The 18,474-nt window shown below is 42.3% G+C and overlaps 2 protein-coding genes across 4 annotated transcripts; both read right to left on the reverse strand.

Moving 5' to 3' along the window:
* Positions 1-26: 26 nt before the first annotated feature.
* mylk2 (myosin light chain kinase 2) lies at positions 27-9,665 on the reverse strand. Its single transcript, XM_035522257.1, has 16 exons — positions 9,578-9,665; positions 8,842-9,147; positions 8,373-8,449; positions 7,633-7,720; positions 6,422-7,448; positions 6,121-6,293; positions 4,806-4,908; positions 4,504-4,597; positions 4,294-4,403; positions 3,711-3,852; positions 3,552-3,622; positions 3,321-3,449; positions 2,644-2,715; positions 2,385-2,465; positions 1,563-1,695; positions 27-1,425 (listed from the first exon to the last, which is right to left on the reverse strand). Exons 2-16 carry the CDS (start codon positions 9,107-9,109, stop codon positions 1,345-1,347), a joined length of 2,649 nt encoding a protein of 882 aa, XP_035378150.1. The 5' UTR covers positions 9,110-9,147; positions 9,578-9,665; the 3' UTR covers positions 27-1,344.
* Positions 9,666-12,247: 2,582 nt separating this feature from the next.
* On the reverse strand, positions 12,248-17,952 carry tpx2 (TPX2 microtubule nucleation factor). 3 transcript variants are annotated; one of them, XM_027025817.2, is made up of 17 exons: positions 17,842-17,952; positions 17,405-17,531; positions 16,889-17,032; positions 16,613-16,724; positions 16,310-16,381; positions 15,918-16,037; positions 15,706-15,815; positions 15,314-15,468; positions 14,946-15,117; positions 14,682-14,820; positions 14,288-14,504; positions 14,063-14,158; positions 13,793-13,963; positions 13,553-13,699; positions 13,233-13,344; positions 12,873-13,039; positions 12,248-12,625 (listed from the first exon to the last, which is right to left on the reverse strand). In XM_027025817.2, exons 2-17 carry the CDS (start codon positions 17,511-17,513, stop codon positions 12,515-12,517), a joined length of 2,154 nt encoding a protein of 717 aa, XP_026881618.2. In that variant the 5' UTR covers positions 17,514-17,531; positions 17,842-17,952; the 3' UTR covers positions 12,248-12,514. The 3 variants fall into 3 exon arrangements, with proteins under 3 accessions (XP_026881618.2, XP_026881617.2, XP_026881616.2); XM_027025816.2 differs by having other exon boundaries at positions 12,873-13,060; XM_027025815.2 differs by lacking the exon at positions 17,842-17,952 and having other exon boundaries at positions 12,873-13,060; positions 17,473-17,533.
* Positions 17,953-18,474: the final 522 nt, after the last annotated feature.

An 18,474-nucleotide genomic window follows, 5' to 3' on the forward strand; every position in this document is an offset into this window, starting at 1 on the left:
TAATTACGTGATTATCATACCCTCTTCAGATGATCAAGGTTTTCGGAACCATGTTGTGTCTTGGGTGATTTAATTAGTAATGTACAAAGCCATCAGAAGAATTCTTACTTGTGGTTTAGCATGAAGAAGTGACACTCGGAAATACACGACTCATAGCGATTCATGCCAATTCACTGTAATCGTTTACTGAAAGATTTCTTAGAAGTAAATGAACACATCACTCAGACAAAACCTCTGCGGAAAGGGAACATTCTATAAACTAATTCTGAACATAAGCGCGCTTCCGTATGGCGCAGTTTAAAACCAGTGGCAAAAAGCCAGCAGTTATGGGCTACACATCTTAATCTCTCATTTTTATAGTAGACTACAAGCAATGCAGCCTGACTCTCATAAGCATATGTAAGCAGAGGTTTTAAAGTTTGTTAGATTATTATATCTGTGTTGAGCTTTAGTGTGAATTCACACTTAAGCCTAAGTGTTAATTCGCTAGCGAATGTCCATTTTCATATCATACAAAACGGCGCCACGTTGTCGTCATTTCGAACATATCGTTTATGTATTTCTGTATATTATAGCTTTAAAAGGTAGAATTTCTCTCTAAAAAGATTGAGCGGCCACTGTGAATGAAAAATTGTGTTATTAAAAACAACTTAGAAATTGGTTATGTACAATTCAATGAGTCTAAGTATATAAAATCAACAAAATTCATATCCTAATGAAAGGCATTTGAATCAGTTTAACAAACAATTCATTTTAACAGTAAGACATTGTCTGAGTTTAATCTTAAGCAAATCACACATCAGTCACACCATATTTAATAATAACAAAATGAAGTACTGTTCCTGAAAAACACTTTATACCTTATTTATGGTAAGCTTGCTTTGTTTTTAATGGTGTTTCTTTTTGCTTACTTTCTGTTGCTGTAGACTAAGGGTATCTTTAATTTTTGCAACCTTATCCCTACAATTTCTTAGTAAAACCCATGTGATATATTCATTACCATTTGCCACGAGGTATTTGCAGAAGAAAAAAAAAAAAGCTGTTCTCATTTTTTCACATTCCTATCTTTTGCAGTACAAATCCTGTACACAAACATGGTGCCTTTCTATCCCTGTAATCCAGGAACCCTTCTATTTTATCAACTCATTAAGATAACATTGAGGTTTGTTTGTCTGTTATGCTTGAGATGACCATGTCTACCACCTGTTTAGCCTGATGTCCAGTGTAATGGTGGTCTATCGGTGTTAAAAGCCTTACTTATACAACCATGTTTCATCTTGTTAATTAATGACCAAGCATACATAATGAAAAACACTACAAGTGGTATATGTGAGCAGAGGCTTTTCAGACTCCCAGGAAGGTAGGAGACCTTGGACTGCAAATCTTCTTAAATCTGTTGGCTGCTGCTATTGCAATATAGTTTTTCTGCAAAGGCAACAGACAGAGACAGAGACAGAGAGAAAGAAAGAGAGAAAGATTAATGTAGGAGATGGGAAATGAGTATAAAAAGAAATATGTAGAGATAATCTTTAAAGATTAATCATTTTTCTTTAGCATCTTGCCTTCCATAACCGCCTGGCCATGTATTTCTTGAGGAGAACCTGCGACTTCAGAATGATATTACTGCTCTTTGCTTTCTCTGATATGTTGTTCAGCCATGGGTGCTTAAGACACTGAGTAGCACTGAGACGACCACTGCAAAGCAGAAACACTTAGAGAGATTAATGTAATACATGTCCCAGCACACTAAAACCAAAAGCCTTAATCCATGAATGTGAGGACCTGACAGTTATACCCCAGTCCTGCATGGTCACCACACTGTAGTGTTTACAACAGTGGTCACCAGCCCTGTTCCTGGATATCTTTATTCCCACAGAGTTCAGTTCCTGGCTTTATCCAACACGAATCCAGCAGTCCAATTGACAGGTCTTTGAGGACTGATTAGCATTCATAAGCAGGATCAGGTGTATTGGATGAGGGTTGGAGCTAAACGTTGTGGAAAAGCATATCTCTGGAAGAGTGGTGATGACTATTGCTAGAGTTCTTGATTTATCACATCGGGTTTATCTTGGTTCATCACATTTATTACAGAGCCCTTCATGAGTTTAAAAGGGTGAAGGACAAAAGTGTTCAGGGTGTAATAGAAGAGCCTCCAGGCAATTTGTTTGACTGCAGTGCAGGGTTCTCTGGAGGGCCCTGTGCTACACAGGCTTCACCTGCCCCCTCTCTGGAGGGCCCTGTGCTACACAGGCTTCGCCTGCCCCCTCTCTGGAGGGCCCTGTGCTACACAGGCTTCACCTGCCCCCTCTCTGGAGGGCCCTGTGCTACACAGGCTTCACCTGCGCCCTCTCTGGAGGGCCCTGTGCTACACAGGCTTCACGTACCCCCTCTCTTTGATCAGCAGGTTGGAGACAAAGTCTTTGGCCTCAGCTGACACATGCTCAAAAGCATCGTCATCAAAGTACCTGTGCAGGGAAATATCATACACAATATCATATACCTTTAAATGAAATATCACATGACACCAACATACAAAAACAGTAGTGCTATTTTTCATAAAGTAAAAACCTGAGATCAACTGACTGTGAGTTTAACTACACAAATGAACATGGAAGCGTTAAAGAGGATATGTATAACCAGTACCAGTTGACTGTTAGCACGTTGTTGAGAGTCTGATGGTCATCATCACCCAGGAAGGGAGAGAGTCCACTTAGACTGAAGGGCAGAGGAGAACAGGTTAATGCCATTATTCTGAAGGGAACTAAAACTACCTTCAGACCACAGCAGAAACACAATGCCATTCATTGTCTGTCCATCACTGTCTGTTACTGTCTGTCACTTCTGTTCATATATTCTGCATATTTTGTTGCTCTCAGACAGTTACATTTATTTATTTCATTGAATGGTATAGAAGCAATATACAAAATTCTCGGTTTAGTCCATAAAAATCCTCAGAGCTTATGATTTATGTATGTAAAATGATTGATCGATGGATTAATTAAAGCGATCATATTTGGGGGGGGGGGGGGGGGGGGGGGTTAATGGCTTTTTACTATTAAAAATGATTGTCCCTTCCCTTGCTCCAAAATACATCAGACTGGCATTTAAGTGACATCATCGGGACCTCACTGGATGACCTGTATTGCCAATCCACAGCTTTCATCAGCATCTTGGTGTACTCCTGGCTTCTTGCAGCCTTCTCATATCTCCTATAACTATAGCTCCTCTGGATCTTCAACAAGATTATCTTAATTTACTTTGGTATTTGCATAAAGTATTTGCATATACTTTGGTATTTGCATAAAGAGTTGTATACTTACAGCATGTATGTTACGACCCCTATGGTCCACATGTCTGTAGGGAAGGAGACAAAGTCAAAGTTCACCACCTCCGGGGCCAGAAACTCTGGTGTTCCAAATGAGACTCTGAGCTTCTCTCGAGGTTTGTACCTACAGCACGGAAAAGCTGATCTGATCAAAGTAACCAAAGTCACCAGTTCTCCTGCATTTTCTCCCACACTTATCTTAGCGTGATCAACACACATGCGCTACCTTCTGGCAAGCCCAAAGTCAATTATCTTGATCTGATGACCTGACCGATTCACACAAAGGATGTTCTCAGGCTGAAAGTAGAGCAGGTCGTGAGCAATGCTGTAGCAAACTGCACTGGTGTTACTCACAGTTCTTGAGCACTGTAATAACAAGGCCTACCTTTAGGTCTAGGTGAAGGACATACATCTGGTGCATGTACTGGACTCCCTCGCAGATCTGCTTCACAAACACCATGGCGTCAACTTCAGTTAGGGGACAACTCTCATCCACGATCCTCTCAAACAGCTCCCCTCCCTCCACACTGGCAGTAATTAAAAAGTCATGACAGCTTATAACTCCCTATATCAGTTGGGCTATCACTGACTTCTTGTATTATCCCAGGACGTTGTCATTATAAAACCATATCCATAACCTCGCATCATACACCCAGACTAAAATGGCAAAACTCAAAACTGATTGTTGATAAGAAAAGTCAACACATACTATTGTTACATCATTAAGTTTTGTGTCAATTTCAATGTGAATGTTTTTTTAAAAGATAAACCAACTCTTTTTTTTTTTAACTTGTTTTACTTATTTGCCTGTGGCAAAAAAGCTTAAATAGGTAACACACAATTTACCCATCAACTTATTTAAAAAAAAACACTTTTCACATTAAAAATCCACCTAGGTCTTCTTTTTTGTCTTCACTAATTGTCTTTATTTGCTTCAGCAGTGTAATTAAAAGCCATGAGAGACTCACTATTCCAGGATCAGCACGACTTGGTTCTTAGTCTCGAAGGAGTCGTAGAGCTGCAGTATATTGAAATGACTCAGCTGGTTCATTGCCTGGATCTCATTCACCGCCATTTCCTGCACAACACGGGAGGTCCGAAAGAACACTCCTGTTCATCTTCATACAGTTCAAAGGGACTGAGAGCAAGTAGATGACCTCAAAGAAAATGTCACTCACCCTCTCTTTGGTACTTCTTACACTGATGATCTTTGCTGCCAGTCTCAGCCCCGTGTTATTGTCCGTGCACTTGTGCACTTTGCCAAAACGTCCACTGAATGAATGGAGAGCACTGTGTTTGACATGCTTTTACACTGTAAAACAATCACCCATCTGTAGCACAACTATCCTTGTCCCCTCAACAATTACATCACGACACTAGCACACAGCGTCTGCTACTAAAAGAGGCTTCAGTAAATGGGTGAACGTGCATGTGTGCATGAATGGCTGTGATGAAAAAGTCACTGGAGCACTCTGCTCACCCTCCCAGCACGTCTGTATGGATGCTGAAGGCGTCCCCTGGTGGGTTGGATCTCAGGGACACACACCTGTGTGGAAAGGGTGCCGGCTGTGGAGGAACATCATCTGCGGAGAGCAAGGTAACTCTTGCCATCACTCGCACGCAAATGCGGCGTCCTGAATGAGACTACAAATAAAACCTGGTTTGTTTGTGCCATTTGTTTCAAATTATCTGCTAATTGCTGGGTACAATGACACAGCAGTGTGCTAGTGTTGTTAAACAGGCACTCTGTTAATGACGTGGCAACAGTGTTTTTCAAAGTTGGATGAAAAGTCAACTAATTGCCTAATTGATATCCATTAGCTTTCTTTTACTATGGGTGATATGAACTGGATTTGCACATGAATTGGATTTGCACATGAATTGCATTGAGTATCACTGCTTTATAGTTTCTGGCTTCTGCAGTGGGGTTTTGTGTGAAAGCAAAATGAGGCGGCATGTTGGGTATGCTGACACCTGATCCAGGACACTCCATCCATCCCACTGTGTCACAGTGTACGAACAGCTGCAGGTAATGCTCAGGGCACAGTGAATGTGGCTTGGGAAAATGGATTACTCTGTTCTGGATACCATACATCTCTAAGGTCATATTCAAAAAGCAAACCTCGACCTTTAGCCAGAATACACACACACACACACACACACACACACACACACACACACACACATTTACACAGCAGGCTGACATTCTGAATATCAATCATTCATTTTGTGTAGTATTTCCATCTCAAAACCCTTATATTTACAGTTAGTCAGACCCACAGTTAAGTATACAGACAAAATTCTTTGAACATCAACCATGGTACATTGCTACATGGTTAATTAGTGGAAACCTCACATAACGTCACCCTGTTATAATGTGGAATGGGTTCTGTTGATTTTCTCAGGAATTCAGTGTTGCAAGAACACAGCTAGTCCTGATACAGGTCTGAAGGTACAGCATAGATAGAAATGAGGAGTTAAAACTCCATGTTGTCTTTTGAAAGTTAGGAATAATGGCTAACCCTGCATAAACAGGGCAGATGGGAACATTACTGATGGAAATATATGTATGAGTGGACAGTGCATTCTGTAAACCAAATCTACAAATCACATCTCTGTTTATTTTCCTGAGACGTCAGTCTAGTAATACATTGAACAGCAAGACCCCTACCAGGAAATTAGACTAATGGGAAACAAGCACAAAGCAGCACAGACGTGAGTAATCCTGCCAGAAGCACGTCTCACTCACAATGTGAAAAGGAAACATCAACATTTCAACCACTTAAGCCACGCACCTATTATTTTGAAGCATGTTTTGGGGGGTGTCTTGGTCAGAGCCTTGTTTTTATCTTCTGCTGCATTTATTCTAATCTGAATACCCCCAGCCATGGCGGCTGTGGCTGCAGGCTTCACCAGTGGTGGCGTGACTGTGTGAGCAGAATCTGACTTCCCTCTGAGGCCTTGAAACCTATTTTATAGATAAAAGTAATATTCTGTGCGGCTGAGGGCAATGTGTGGCAAATTAAGCTAAACAAAAAAATCACACTTGATTGTTCAATTAACCTAAGCAGGGTTTTAGGACAACTGGGCACATACCTGAGGGAGACACCTTCAGCTACTGCCCCAGGGGCTACCACGGCAACAGTGCTCGATGGCAATAACGTACAGCCTTTTGTTGCCAGCGGATTTGCTGTTTGGGAATTTGTGGTAGACTTGTCGAAGGTTTGCAACGTTGCAACGCAGGCATCCATGTTTGGCACCTTGGGAGGTTTATGGCTTGCTGAAGCTCTCTCAGTCAGCAAGAGCAGGGACGCATTACTGGGCTTGGAGGTGACCGAGACTGAAGTCACTGCTGTGAGTGGAGTGGTCTGTCCCGCTGTCTTTGGGAGGTGATTTCCGTGTAGTGTTTTATCTCCTGCTGCTGTCATTTTTGCTGCTATGCCATTTATCTGGGCCGATTTTGAGTCCGCTGCTAATGTTTGGGGTGACAGTACATTAGCTGAAGACACCCCTGTGACTTGGGATACTGTAACAGGAACACCCAAACTTGCCTTTTGTGCATTAAGGACAGATGGTGGTGGTGCTGTGATGTCTTTTACAGTGAACTGCGGTGCATTCCTGCTCACAGAGGTGAACATTTTGGGAGCTGCGGTTGTCACAGCAAAAGGAAATCCAGCTGTTTTTGGCATTTTCTGATAGGGCACCAGTACTGTAGGTCCTGCTACAGCAGCACACATGGCTGTACCATTAGAGAAAGATGCATCACATTTTCCAGGATCAACCACTGCGGTCACCTTTGCTGCTGTTTGCGTCTGTGATGATGTGATGCTTGGGTTTGTCATATTTGTAACAGTTATTTTTGGTACAGCTATTGGTGGAGATGTAAGCGCCTTTGAGGTCACTGCAGACAAGCAGAGACCTACCCCTGCTGTTATTGAACTTTGTGAGCTTGATGACAGTGTTGCTTCATCTGTTGGGGTCATATGCAGCAGTGCTGATAAATCTTTTTCAACTTCTTTTTGTGACTTAGGCTCATGCTGAACTTTGACCTCTGCTGGGTCACCTTTAAGCAAGCACCCTACTTCTTTCACTCCCTCCCCTTCACTGTCTTCAATCAGGATGCCTGCAAAGAAAACACACCTCAGTTGGCATCTAACGTTTGTCATTTTATGATGTATGTATTATGATGTATGTTAGCTATTAATTATTTTTATTTGCCTTGTATGCCCCAGAGGCATACAAGTTCTGTGGTTAAACATTTCTGTGTCAAATCCCATCAACATCAAGTTAATGAACAAATCAGGTACCTGTCTGACCTCTTCCATGGGGCACGTTAAAATCAGGTTGTATTACTTTCTGATCTTTAGGCACATCAAGCCGCACATATACTTCATCCTGTTATTGAGGGGAGACATGACCAGTGAGCAAGCAAATTACATGTATGCAGTTAGAAACTGAATTATGATCATTTACCTAAGATGTTAAAGTACTGATGAATTTGTACTTTCCAAGTGTTTTCAAATCTTAATACTTTTATTTTTACTCAGTTGAATTCACGTTTTAATTAAATTAAATTTAATTAAATTTAAACATAACTATGTTTTATTCAAACACAATTAATCACTAATTCCTTTTGTGTTAAATGTCAATATCTCTGATAATGACAGCACCATAGTTACTTGGATTTTGTTAATACCTCTTGCTTTTACGGTTCGTAACTTTATCTTAGACAATAATTACCTTAAGATAATAATAACAGACTTCTAACAAGCTTTAGTTCCTGTGGTGATAGATTCTGTTTGTGCTATAAAGTTACACTGCATTGTAACATCCCAGTACATAAGTACTTTTTATTTTGACATGACACATCTTAACCCCAATCCCCTTCAAGTTAACCCCAAGTTCATTTTTGGTAAGATGCTTACATCTACTTGAGTTATTACTTCATTGAAACAGCAATACATCCACTTGAGTACAGCATTGATTACAGTTCAAAACCATGTTGAGCGTCAAAGCCAATGCATGAATGTAATGAACTTGGACTCACCACTGAGGCTCTTACAGGCAAAGATTTCCTTCTTTGCAGAGCTGCCACTGGCACTGACATATTGTCAGACAGTCTCTCTATTGTTTCAGAGACAAAACAACATAAAAAGCTTAATATAGCATCATCAGGAAACTTATTTTCTTTGTAATCTTAGACAAAGACAAAAACAATATAAAACAGGTGGCCATTGTAGCATTACCATGCATAAATATGATCAATTATCAATCAAAGCTATATTCTGCATATATACAAGGATAGTTATATCATAGTTGTACATTAGCATCGTTAATGAAACATACGAAGCTGAAAGTTGAGGCCAACAATGCAAACGCTCTCAGTGAGAGCAGACAGCTAAGCTTATTGCTGTTGTACAAAGACAAGTAAACCTTTGTGCACTTCTGTGCAGTTATAAACATTGAGCAAATAGAACAACAAAAAAACTAGTATTGCATCTCTTCAGTCAACATACCGCGTGCTAGCTCTTCCAGTGAGGTCCTCACCTCCATGACTTTCCTGTCCAAAGACTCGAGGAGCTTGGCATGAGCTGAGAGCTGGCTGGCTGTGGCTTCCTGCTCCCTGCTGTGCTGGCTGCACATGGCACACATGGGGCAGCCGCTTTCTCCACCTGCAGAGCTCCGGGACAAGAGCTGGTCCAGTTTACGGTGCAGGCCATCCATCTTGGCCTCCAGGGTGTCCAGGTCATGGGCGGGCAGAGGGGGCCACCTCACAGAGCGCATGATCAGCCAGCACCGAACAGAGCTGGCAGCAGTAAGGCCTTTTTATAGGCAGTAAACAGGTGTTAGTGGCACAACAGAATCTTTAACTGTTATAACCTTTAACCTTTGAACCTTAAAATAAAACATTTTCTAATGAATTACATAAAGAAGTGTCACTGGAAACCCTATCCTTTTGACCTTTAATATTAGAAAGAAGCCATCCTCTGGGTGCAACTGTACAGCGAGAGGTTTGTTTTCAGCCATTAATATAGACATTTGTTTATACACAAAGATAGACATGCACACAAAGCCCAAAATGACCAGGCATAAGTTGAAAACAGTCAAAATGATACAATGTCTAATCAATCAAAACCATGACACCTCTAAATAAATCAGCACTTTCTCACAAGCTTTGTGATAATAATAATAAAAAAAACAAAACAAAACAAAACAAAAGCACAAACATGCACCTGAAACTCAAACACTTACCTGTAAAGAGAGAGCGCTTAGCCTAGTGTCAGGACCTCAGGGTGGAACCGTGAAGAGAGGGGCCAGAGGCACCAGGACTGGTACACCCACTATAGCTGCCAAAGTAACAGCCTGTCAGATTCCTTCTTTATCTGAGTCTTGCTGCCACCACACCAGAAATAGGCAACCCAAGCAGGGGGAGCAGGAAAGGGGGTTTGTGAATAGTAACCGATTACCAAGGAATGCAAGGCTGTCATGGGCAAAGTCATGAAAGGGGTGTGCAGTTTTTCCACAGAGCTGGAGAAATGATCAAGCAAAGCCCAGGGAAACCACAGACCTGTGAATGGGGTTCCTCGTCTTACAGGATACATTGCCAATGAACAGTTTTTTCAGGCAGGCAGTTTTGAATCCCTGATTATCTCTAGTCACATCTCATCGGTACAGTCTGCTGGCTCTGGAGCTCTGGAGAGCCCAGCAGAAACAGGCCTCCAAACCAATTATTTTTTAACTATTAAGAAAGTGTGATCGTAAAAATGTAAGTAACAGGACATTTCAGAAAGAGGTGCTTCATTGGCTGTACTATATATTTTGTGGCATCCACCACAAACTTACAAATGGAAGAGCAGAGAGGGAACATGGTGAAGGTTCCCAGGATGTAATGCGATTCTCTGCAGACTTACTAAGCTGAAATGTAATGTTTAATCATTGTTCCCGGGGCCATTTGTGTTTATGATTATTCAACTTATGTCTGTTTCCTGTTTATTAATGCTAGAGAGGGGTGCTGCCATTATCGAGTGTAACCTTCCACCGTTTTCCCCATTAGAGTAGGCCTTCCTTGTTCTGCTTTTCTGGCTGTATTCATTTTGCTATAAGTCTTCATGAAAATGAGTTAAAATTAACATATCAAAATAACCACACATGTAATGAGTGATACTTGGGGCTTAAACAAATAGGTAAGCCTCAAGCTTTTACTGTAAAAAGGATTTTTGGAACAAAATAAATGTTTCCTCTAGTAACACTAATTTTTATTTTTTTTAAAAATGTAAATTCCAAAAATATTGGAACACTAAATTACAGTATTTAGTCCTCCAGAGAGAATTACTCAATTTCTTTTTGCAGTGTTTAACAAAGTTGGAGAACACTTCCAACTCGCTGAAATTCTTGGGTTTTCTCTTGTGAACTGTTCTCTTTAGTTAAGACCACAGATTTTCTATTGAATACAAGTCTGAAGACTAAAAGGGCCATTGAAAAATCTTGAATTTGTGTTGCTGTAAACATGTCATGATTCTGATTGTTTCAGGTAATTCTCTTGTTGGAAGACACATAACACAGCACAATTTCAACTTTCCAGCAGAGGCAACCAGATTTTTAACTTAAATGTTCTGGTGTTCAATTGAATTCATTGAACCTTAACAAAAGCCTCTGGACCACTGGCAGCAAAACAGCCTCAGAGAATGAATGAAGTTATGTTTATATAGTGCCCTTCAAGAAACCCAAGGCTTTACAATTAACACACAGGTTTTACATGCAGTCACACACTGGTGAGAAGTAGGAGCCAATTGCAACACAGCGTACCCTCAACCAGAAACCTCAACCCCCTAGGGGACTGAATCAAGTGCAGGGAGGGGAGAGGTGACACCACCGTCCACCACTGGACATGCAGACACATTCATTCACACATACACTCCCACTAGACCAACTTTAATTAGGCGTGCAGACACACCAGGACCGTTTTTAGGACAGCCAATTTACCCAAGCTCTGTTTTTGGACTGGGGGAAGAAACTTGAGACCTTGAAGGAGACTCTCACAGACATGAAAACAGGGAGATTTTACCCAGATACAGGCTTTGAAGAGCCACACCATATTCTACTGTGGACATCAGGTGATGTTCTTTGCACTCTGTCCCCATTTTTCACCAAAAAATGACAATGGTGTCCATGGCCAGAAAGCTAAATTGTGTCTCACCTGACCACATGATTCCAGTTGTAATTCCACTGTTGCTTAGCAAAGTCCAGACATTGGCATGTGTGTCTTGGTCTCAGAAAGGGCTTCTTTTGTGGAGCACAAAGCTCCTGGTCATGGAGGTGGCAGCTCACTGTTGATTTTGAAATGGTGTAACCACCAGATGCAGATACGTTGCCACCTTGGCAAATTTAACTGCTAGTCTTCAGTCTGAAAAGAAAAAACCCTGACAATTACAAACCAGGCTCTTGACACCATTGCAAGAAACCCCGAGGTTAGCAGTTTTTGAAATACTGATCCAGCTAGTCTAGCACAGATGAGCATTCCTCATTCAAAAAGGTGCCATTCCCCCCCCCCCCCCATTTCTATATGGAATCACACAAACTTAACTTTTTTTTTTTTTCTCTGGGTTTTTTCCCCCCTCTCACTGCACTGCAGGGTCACATGTCCAATTTCCATAAAGGGAAGCTCTAATCACAACATTAAATAATGGTAGGAAGAAGGGGGAGGGGGGGGTAATCCTTCAGACAGGAATTTACTCATCTGCTCCCATGCACAATTACAGTCTGATTACACATGGAGATGAAAAAACATCTAGTCTTCTGTACATTTTGGACAAAACGATGGGCAATGCATGATCCGGGGGGGGGGGGGGGGGGGGGGGGGGAAGAAGAATGCACACGAATGTGAGGTTCATCCCAATCATCAATACAAGAATTGAGCAACTAAACATTTAAAAAGACATTTATTATAAAAATGGGTTAACTGTTATGAAGAGGAAAATTGCAGAAATGAAAATTATACAGTACAACAGTTTACATGTGTAAACAAGTATGCACGTACAAGATCACCAGCAGAACACATACCTTCAGAAAAGTTAAGCTACAAGCATATGCAATTTTTAAAAGCGTCATTTTACAGCAAGTTTTTAAAAGAAAGAAAAGAAAAAAACCCCCAAATCAAATCAGTTCTGTACAGCTCACGCCCAGGAGTGTTTACATGCGGAAGCGGTCAGAGAATTTTGGGGATTGGGGAACTGTGAGAGTGGCCTCGCTGTGCTTCAGCTCTATGGGTTTGTAGCGTCGGACAGGCTGGGCCTTATGCACCTGCACACAAGAGGGGGAAAAAAAGTTAGTGAAAGCCAGCTAAGAGGACCTTAAAACACAAACATAGAAAACACTGTAAATTGGCTGATTGCAACAGCAAGGTATTTAGCATTCCACAGAAGAGGAAAAGTGTTTTTTAAACTGTAAAATAAAATATCTGATCAAATGCAGTTAACTGCAGCGTTTGAAAGTTTCAGTCCACAATAGTTGCGTTAGTGTCGAAATGGCAGTCATAAGCCAGGTTTACCTGTTCTTTTCGCAGCCTGACAATATCCTCCTTCTCACTCTCCTCTTGCTCTCTGGCCTGTTGCTCCTCCATCTGAGCCCTCAGGGTCTCCTTCTCCTTGAGGGCTCGCTCAAACTCCAAACGCTCCTGAGCCCGCCTCTCTGTCGCCAGCTGGAAGCCCCCGGGAACTGCAGAAAGGGCAGCATTGGCTTGAGAAGGTGGCAAAAGTGGTAAAAGGAAGGGGGAAGGAAAGCAGTGATGGCCATGAAAAGGGGACGAGCAAAAGAAAAAAAAAAAAAAGATGTGAACAGTTTACAGTGCAGCAAGTCTGAACCACACAGTGAGCTTGAGGAGAAGAAACAAGAACACGTGGCAACATACCCAAGACGGAATGATTCTCTTTCTTGGGCACAAAGGGCTCTTTGTGTGTGCTTGTGTTGGGTCGTGCCTTGAAGCATGCTGCTTCAGCCTGCTGCTTCAGCTCTTCTTTTATCTTAAAAAAAAAAACAAAAAAAAAAACAAACAAACCACACATTAAACTGAGTATTGCAAACAATTTGATTAAATCTAAAAGGCCTAAGCAAATTTTGGGACCAATTTAAAGTAAAAATATGGAAATAAATTTGAGCTTGAATGCCAAGGCAACTTCACAGGAATCGCATACCATGAACTGAACTGCCAAGACGAGTGGAAGTGCTTACCATCCGCTCCCATCTTTCACTCTTGACAGATCCGCGCTCGTCAATAATCAGCTTGAAAGGAGCAAGTTTGGTGGGCTCGATCACTCTCTTCTCTGGAAGGCTCACCTCATGGAAGTCAGGCAATGGACGAGCTTTGAACTGGGGGACCTGGGTGACATGGTGGGAACTCGTAATCAGGTTATGACAGATTGTTGCACAAACCCTCCAAACTACAGGAAACAGTCCTACAAGGCATTTTACCTCCTCATTCTTCACTTCCTCGAGCCTTTTCTCCTTCTGTGCTTTTCGCTCTTGCTCACGCTGCTCAAAGGAAAAGGGGCAGACCTCTACCGAGCTCTTCACCGCAGGTTTTGGATGGAAAGGCAGGTAGTGGGGCACAGGAAGCGCCTTAAGTGGAGCTGGTGGCTTAACCTGCACACATGCATACTGGCTTAAAGAGTGCAAAACCATCACTACCCCAATGATCCTGGACACCACCGAAAGCTCACGCACGCACACACCAACTCCTACCTCTTCTGTCTTGCGTTCTACACGAACACGATTTTTGAGTGCAAAAGCAGGAGATTCAGGAACAGTAGGATTCAGCACTTTCTTCTCCGGGACACCCTAGTTGAGGCAGATGGAGTGGAGTTAGACAAAAGTCAGATGCCTCCCCAAATCAGAAGTAGCCAGTTGAACAAAAAATACTCATCACACAAGAGATGCATGAGACATGTGAGGTTAAGAGTGCCTCACCACCACTTCCTCAAGGATTCGGGTGGGCAGGGGTCTGGAGTGGAAGGTGTGTTTTTCAGGTTCTTCTGGATTTTTGCTGGAATGTCGATCATGTAGACGTTTCTCCACCTCCAGCTGGAAGCCCTGTGGCTGGGTAACTTCTTTGGGAGCTGGTTTCTTAGGAGCCAGAGCCCCTTCAAGGATTTTACGGTTAAGCTCCAGAGCTTTGAATTTAAACCTGAGGAAAGTAGATTAAAAGAGGGCACTTTCTATGGATATTTTATCTCCAAAGATACCATAAACATACTTCTTCGGGACTTTAAAAAAAAAAAAAGGATGACAAAACCCCCACACCCCAAACCTCTCATGCTGGGTGGGTGTCAGTGTACAAATGCAAAACTCCAGCACTACGTACTGTTGCATTTTTTCGAGTTCTTCAGCTTCAATCTCAGCTGCGCTCTTCACAATGGCAGGTCGGCTCCTCTGACGTGTCAGCAGTTGAGGAGTGTGAGGGTGTGTGACCTTAAGCTTCCCAGACTTCACTGGTGACGGACCTGAGGGCAAGGTCAAAGAAAACCCAAACACACACATTTTAAGTCATTTGCGGATTAATAAGAATTCAAAGGCTGACATGACAAGCATACCAAAAATATTGTAAACAGACGAAGGTTGGTCTTACCTTTCTCCTGGCTCTGACGACTACGCAGGTGATAGCGCACAGGCGTGCGTTTCTGAAACTGCTCGATCTGCTGGGCCACGGACACATAGGTGTCGGTGTCCTCCAGCCTTCTCTTGCTACCAGTGGAGAGGTTGAAGGGCTTGGGGACTGTGGTACCCTTAGGGGCCTTCAGCTAACAAACATCATGAGAAGCTTTGGTCACACATGCTACTAAATTACTACTTTTTTCTAGTCACATGAAACAATCTCTTACATTAGAGGCATGATTTTGATTAGTGATTTTAAACAATCAGTTTTGTAACAGGACTAGAAACTTATTGTAAGGAAGCAGAACAAAAGGTGCCAGAAGTTTTTCAAAAGTAACTCACAGGTGAGGCAGGGTGCTTGCGGAGTTGGGAAGTAAAATCAATCTCTTTATAAGAAGCATCAGAAACATCATTCTGGTTTTTCAGTCTACTGTCCGAGCAGAAGGTGAACTCTTTGGGAATGGTGGTGGACAGCACCTGCTTCTTTGGTGGCTGACCTTTAAAGCAACAACACTATGATCACTACCTGACTGATTCTAATCCTGAAATGGGGAAAAAACAAACAAACCAAAAAAAACCCCCACACGTGCCCAAATTGGACTGAGCAGCCCAATCCCCCCAACGGACAAGAGCCCATTCATAACCAGCTCCAGATGCAGCGTCCGACACCCCTGTTAAAGCGGTCAGTGTGGGAGAGCGGTCCACCGTGAGGTAGCAGTGCATGGCATACTCACTGCCTGCCAGAGCAGCTCGGTAGCTGGCTTCATTCCTCCTCCGCTGCTCAGCAACCTCCTTCTGCAAAGCCTCAATTCGCTCCATTTCCTGCTGCTCTGTGCTCATGTGCCTGCAGGTCACGACACAACTTGAGTACAGACATGCCAAGGAGCATTTCTACTGGACAAAGGCCTACTCGGGCAAAACAAGCAAGTCTAATGCCATAACTCACTGGTTAACACTGGCAGTGGAGGCAGATGCAGTAGCTGAGGCTACAGATGGTTTGTTTTTCCTGGTGCTTCTTCTGTTGGAAACACTGTTGCGGCGAGCAGACCTTGGGCCTTTGGAGCTCCTGCGGGGTGGGGGGGGGGGGTAGATGTATTCAATTATATACCTGGAGTTGATTATGACCTCTTTGAAGGTGCCACTTCTGTCTATAATGTCACCACTGATGTCCAGTCATGTAAAACCACCACCACAGTGCACCGTTTTTAGACAATTTTACCTTCGTGGCTGCTGCAAAACTGTCCTTTTTGGAGTTGGAACAACCCTGCAAGCAAGGACATGAGCCACTGACTGAACACTCAAAGTCCCTAAATATCTGGACCCCAGACAGGACCTTACCTCCTCTTCTTCACAGGCGGAGTTGAAGGAGGCTGATGCTGCTCATTTTTGACCACTGGACGCTTTGAAACCCTGTAGGATAAGAGTAAAAACCATATTTCATTACAGCATAAAAACAGAGTTCATAAATTTTAATTGCATCAGCGATCTCCACAGAGGTGGACAGACTTGTATATTACAATTTCTGTTAAAATTGGAGATAACCAGCAAAGCACTTCATATTTGCTATGATGCAGAGCTGCTCACAGAAAGAATGTATATTATTTGGAGGAGTCTTTTGAAGTGCAGTATTTTCTACTGTACCTGCGTGGCTGGGCAGGAACGTTCCTTTTATGACCCCGACCAGGACCTGTCGCTGGCTTGCTGGTTCCCCACGATGTCACTATGTTAGATGGGGGTTCTGTGGCAGTATTATCTGGGACATCAGAGGGAAAACCACAAATTTGGCAAAAACAGTTAGAGGAACAATCATGGTGTGCAAGTCACTTTGGATAAAATCTTTGAAAGGCTGTAAACATGAAATTAAACCCCGATTTCTCCTTAATTAGAGTGCTATGAAACCAAACACCATCTATCCACCTGTGATCACGGTCTCTGCTTTGACCATAGGTGAGACCACTGCTTTTGGCAAGTTTTCATTGTGTGCACCATCAAACGGCTTTGACACCCTCAATGGAGCTGTGAGATGCTCTGCTTCACCACTTTTAGGTTCAGCCATCAGATCTAAAAGAAGATACCCTAAAGTTATCGTTGACGTGGCGATATAGGGTCAAACGTTTGATAAAAGTAGTCAAAATGGTTACTCAACAAACAATGCACTGTGTTCTCACTCATTCTGAATGTTACAAAACCTCTTCAATAATGTAATGCTGTTAAAATTATGGAATTTGCTACCGAGATGGACAGCTAGCCAGCTAGCAAATTGGGATCTGAAATAGTTAAAATCATTTTAGACATTTCTGCGAAGATGACAAACAGCAGGTAGCGATAACTAGCTGCTAGCTAGCTGGTTTTAAAAGAAAACGGTACATCATTATGGAAAAACACGCACAAACATAACGGCACAAATCCTATTCAGCTGATCAACGTGCTTACCAAACCAGTGATCGGCATTATCCTCGGGATCTAAATCAAAATTCATAACGTAAGATGGGGCGTCGTACGCGTAGGGATCAGACGACTCCGCTGGCTGCTGCACGTCCATCCTCAACGGCTGAAGCGCCTGAAAGTTCAGCCAACAAGATTAGCTCCTTTAGCTATGTAGGGTAGCCAAGATAACTAGTGATTGAGATCAACCTAGCTAATATTATATATAGTTCATATGTTAACCTTATACTTCAAAAGACCAGTTAGTCTTATATAGTTAGTTGATAAAGTGCTAATCCGGCTAGGTGGCTAATCGAAAACAGCATTGCTAGCTAACGTATACTAAGACACTGAGAGTGACGGTAACCAGAAAAAAAATTGAGAACATAGGATAACTCAAACCGTCACAAAACGCTATAACAAACTATGAATTAAAAAAAGCTAACCTTTCAAAGTGGTGACTCTTACTATAACCACAAACGAGGACAATAATATCCCTCAACAAACAGGCCCGACACTCACAAACTGCCCGAAACGTTTGAATGTCCGCGCCGTTGATCTCGCTTTTAAAAGCAGCCAATCGCAACGGCAATAAAAAAGTACTCGGTTACCCATTGGCCACAGGGTCGCCTTACCACGTGACCCTACACAAACGTAGTTCCGGGCATTTAAACTTGAGGGTAACAGAATGCCATTAGTGTTTTATTAAATAACTCAACTGTTTGCAGATTGTTTCATGAAATAATTCAACTGTCTGAAGATTGTTTCGATAACAGCATATGCAAGAAAACAGCCTAACTTAGCTGTCGGCGAATACATCTCTGTCCAGAATCCGCATTATGTGTGCAAACGTCAAATCATTGGCGATATCGTAATCATGACAGCCTCAGAGGAAACTTTAAAGAAACTAAAATGAGCTATTCCTGCAAAACATTGATTTTGAGAAACGTGTGTACGTATAGAAATCATTTTCCTTATACTTTACAGACAGAGTCAGAGAAGACTTGACCCTTTTTGTGGGTTTTTGTTTCGTCCTAGTGTTGTTGGTGAATAAATAATAGAACATAAGAAATCCATCT

The sequence above is a fragment of the Electrophorus electricus genome, chromosome 24 (genome assembly GCF_013358815.1).
Source record: "Electrophorus electricus isolate fEleEle1 chromosome 24, fEleEle1.pri, whole genome shotgun sequence".
NCBI classification, from domain to species: Eukaryota; Metazoa; Chordata; class Actinopteri; order Gymnotiformes; family Gymnotidae; genus Electrophorus; species Electrophorus electricus.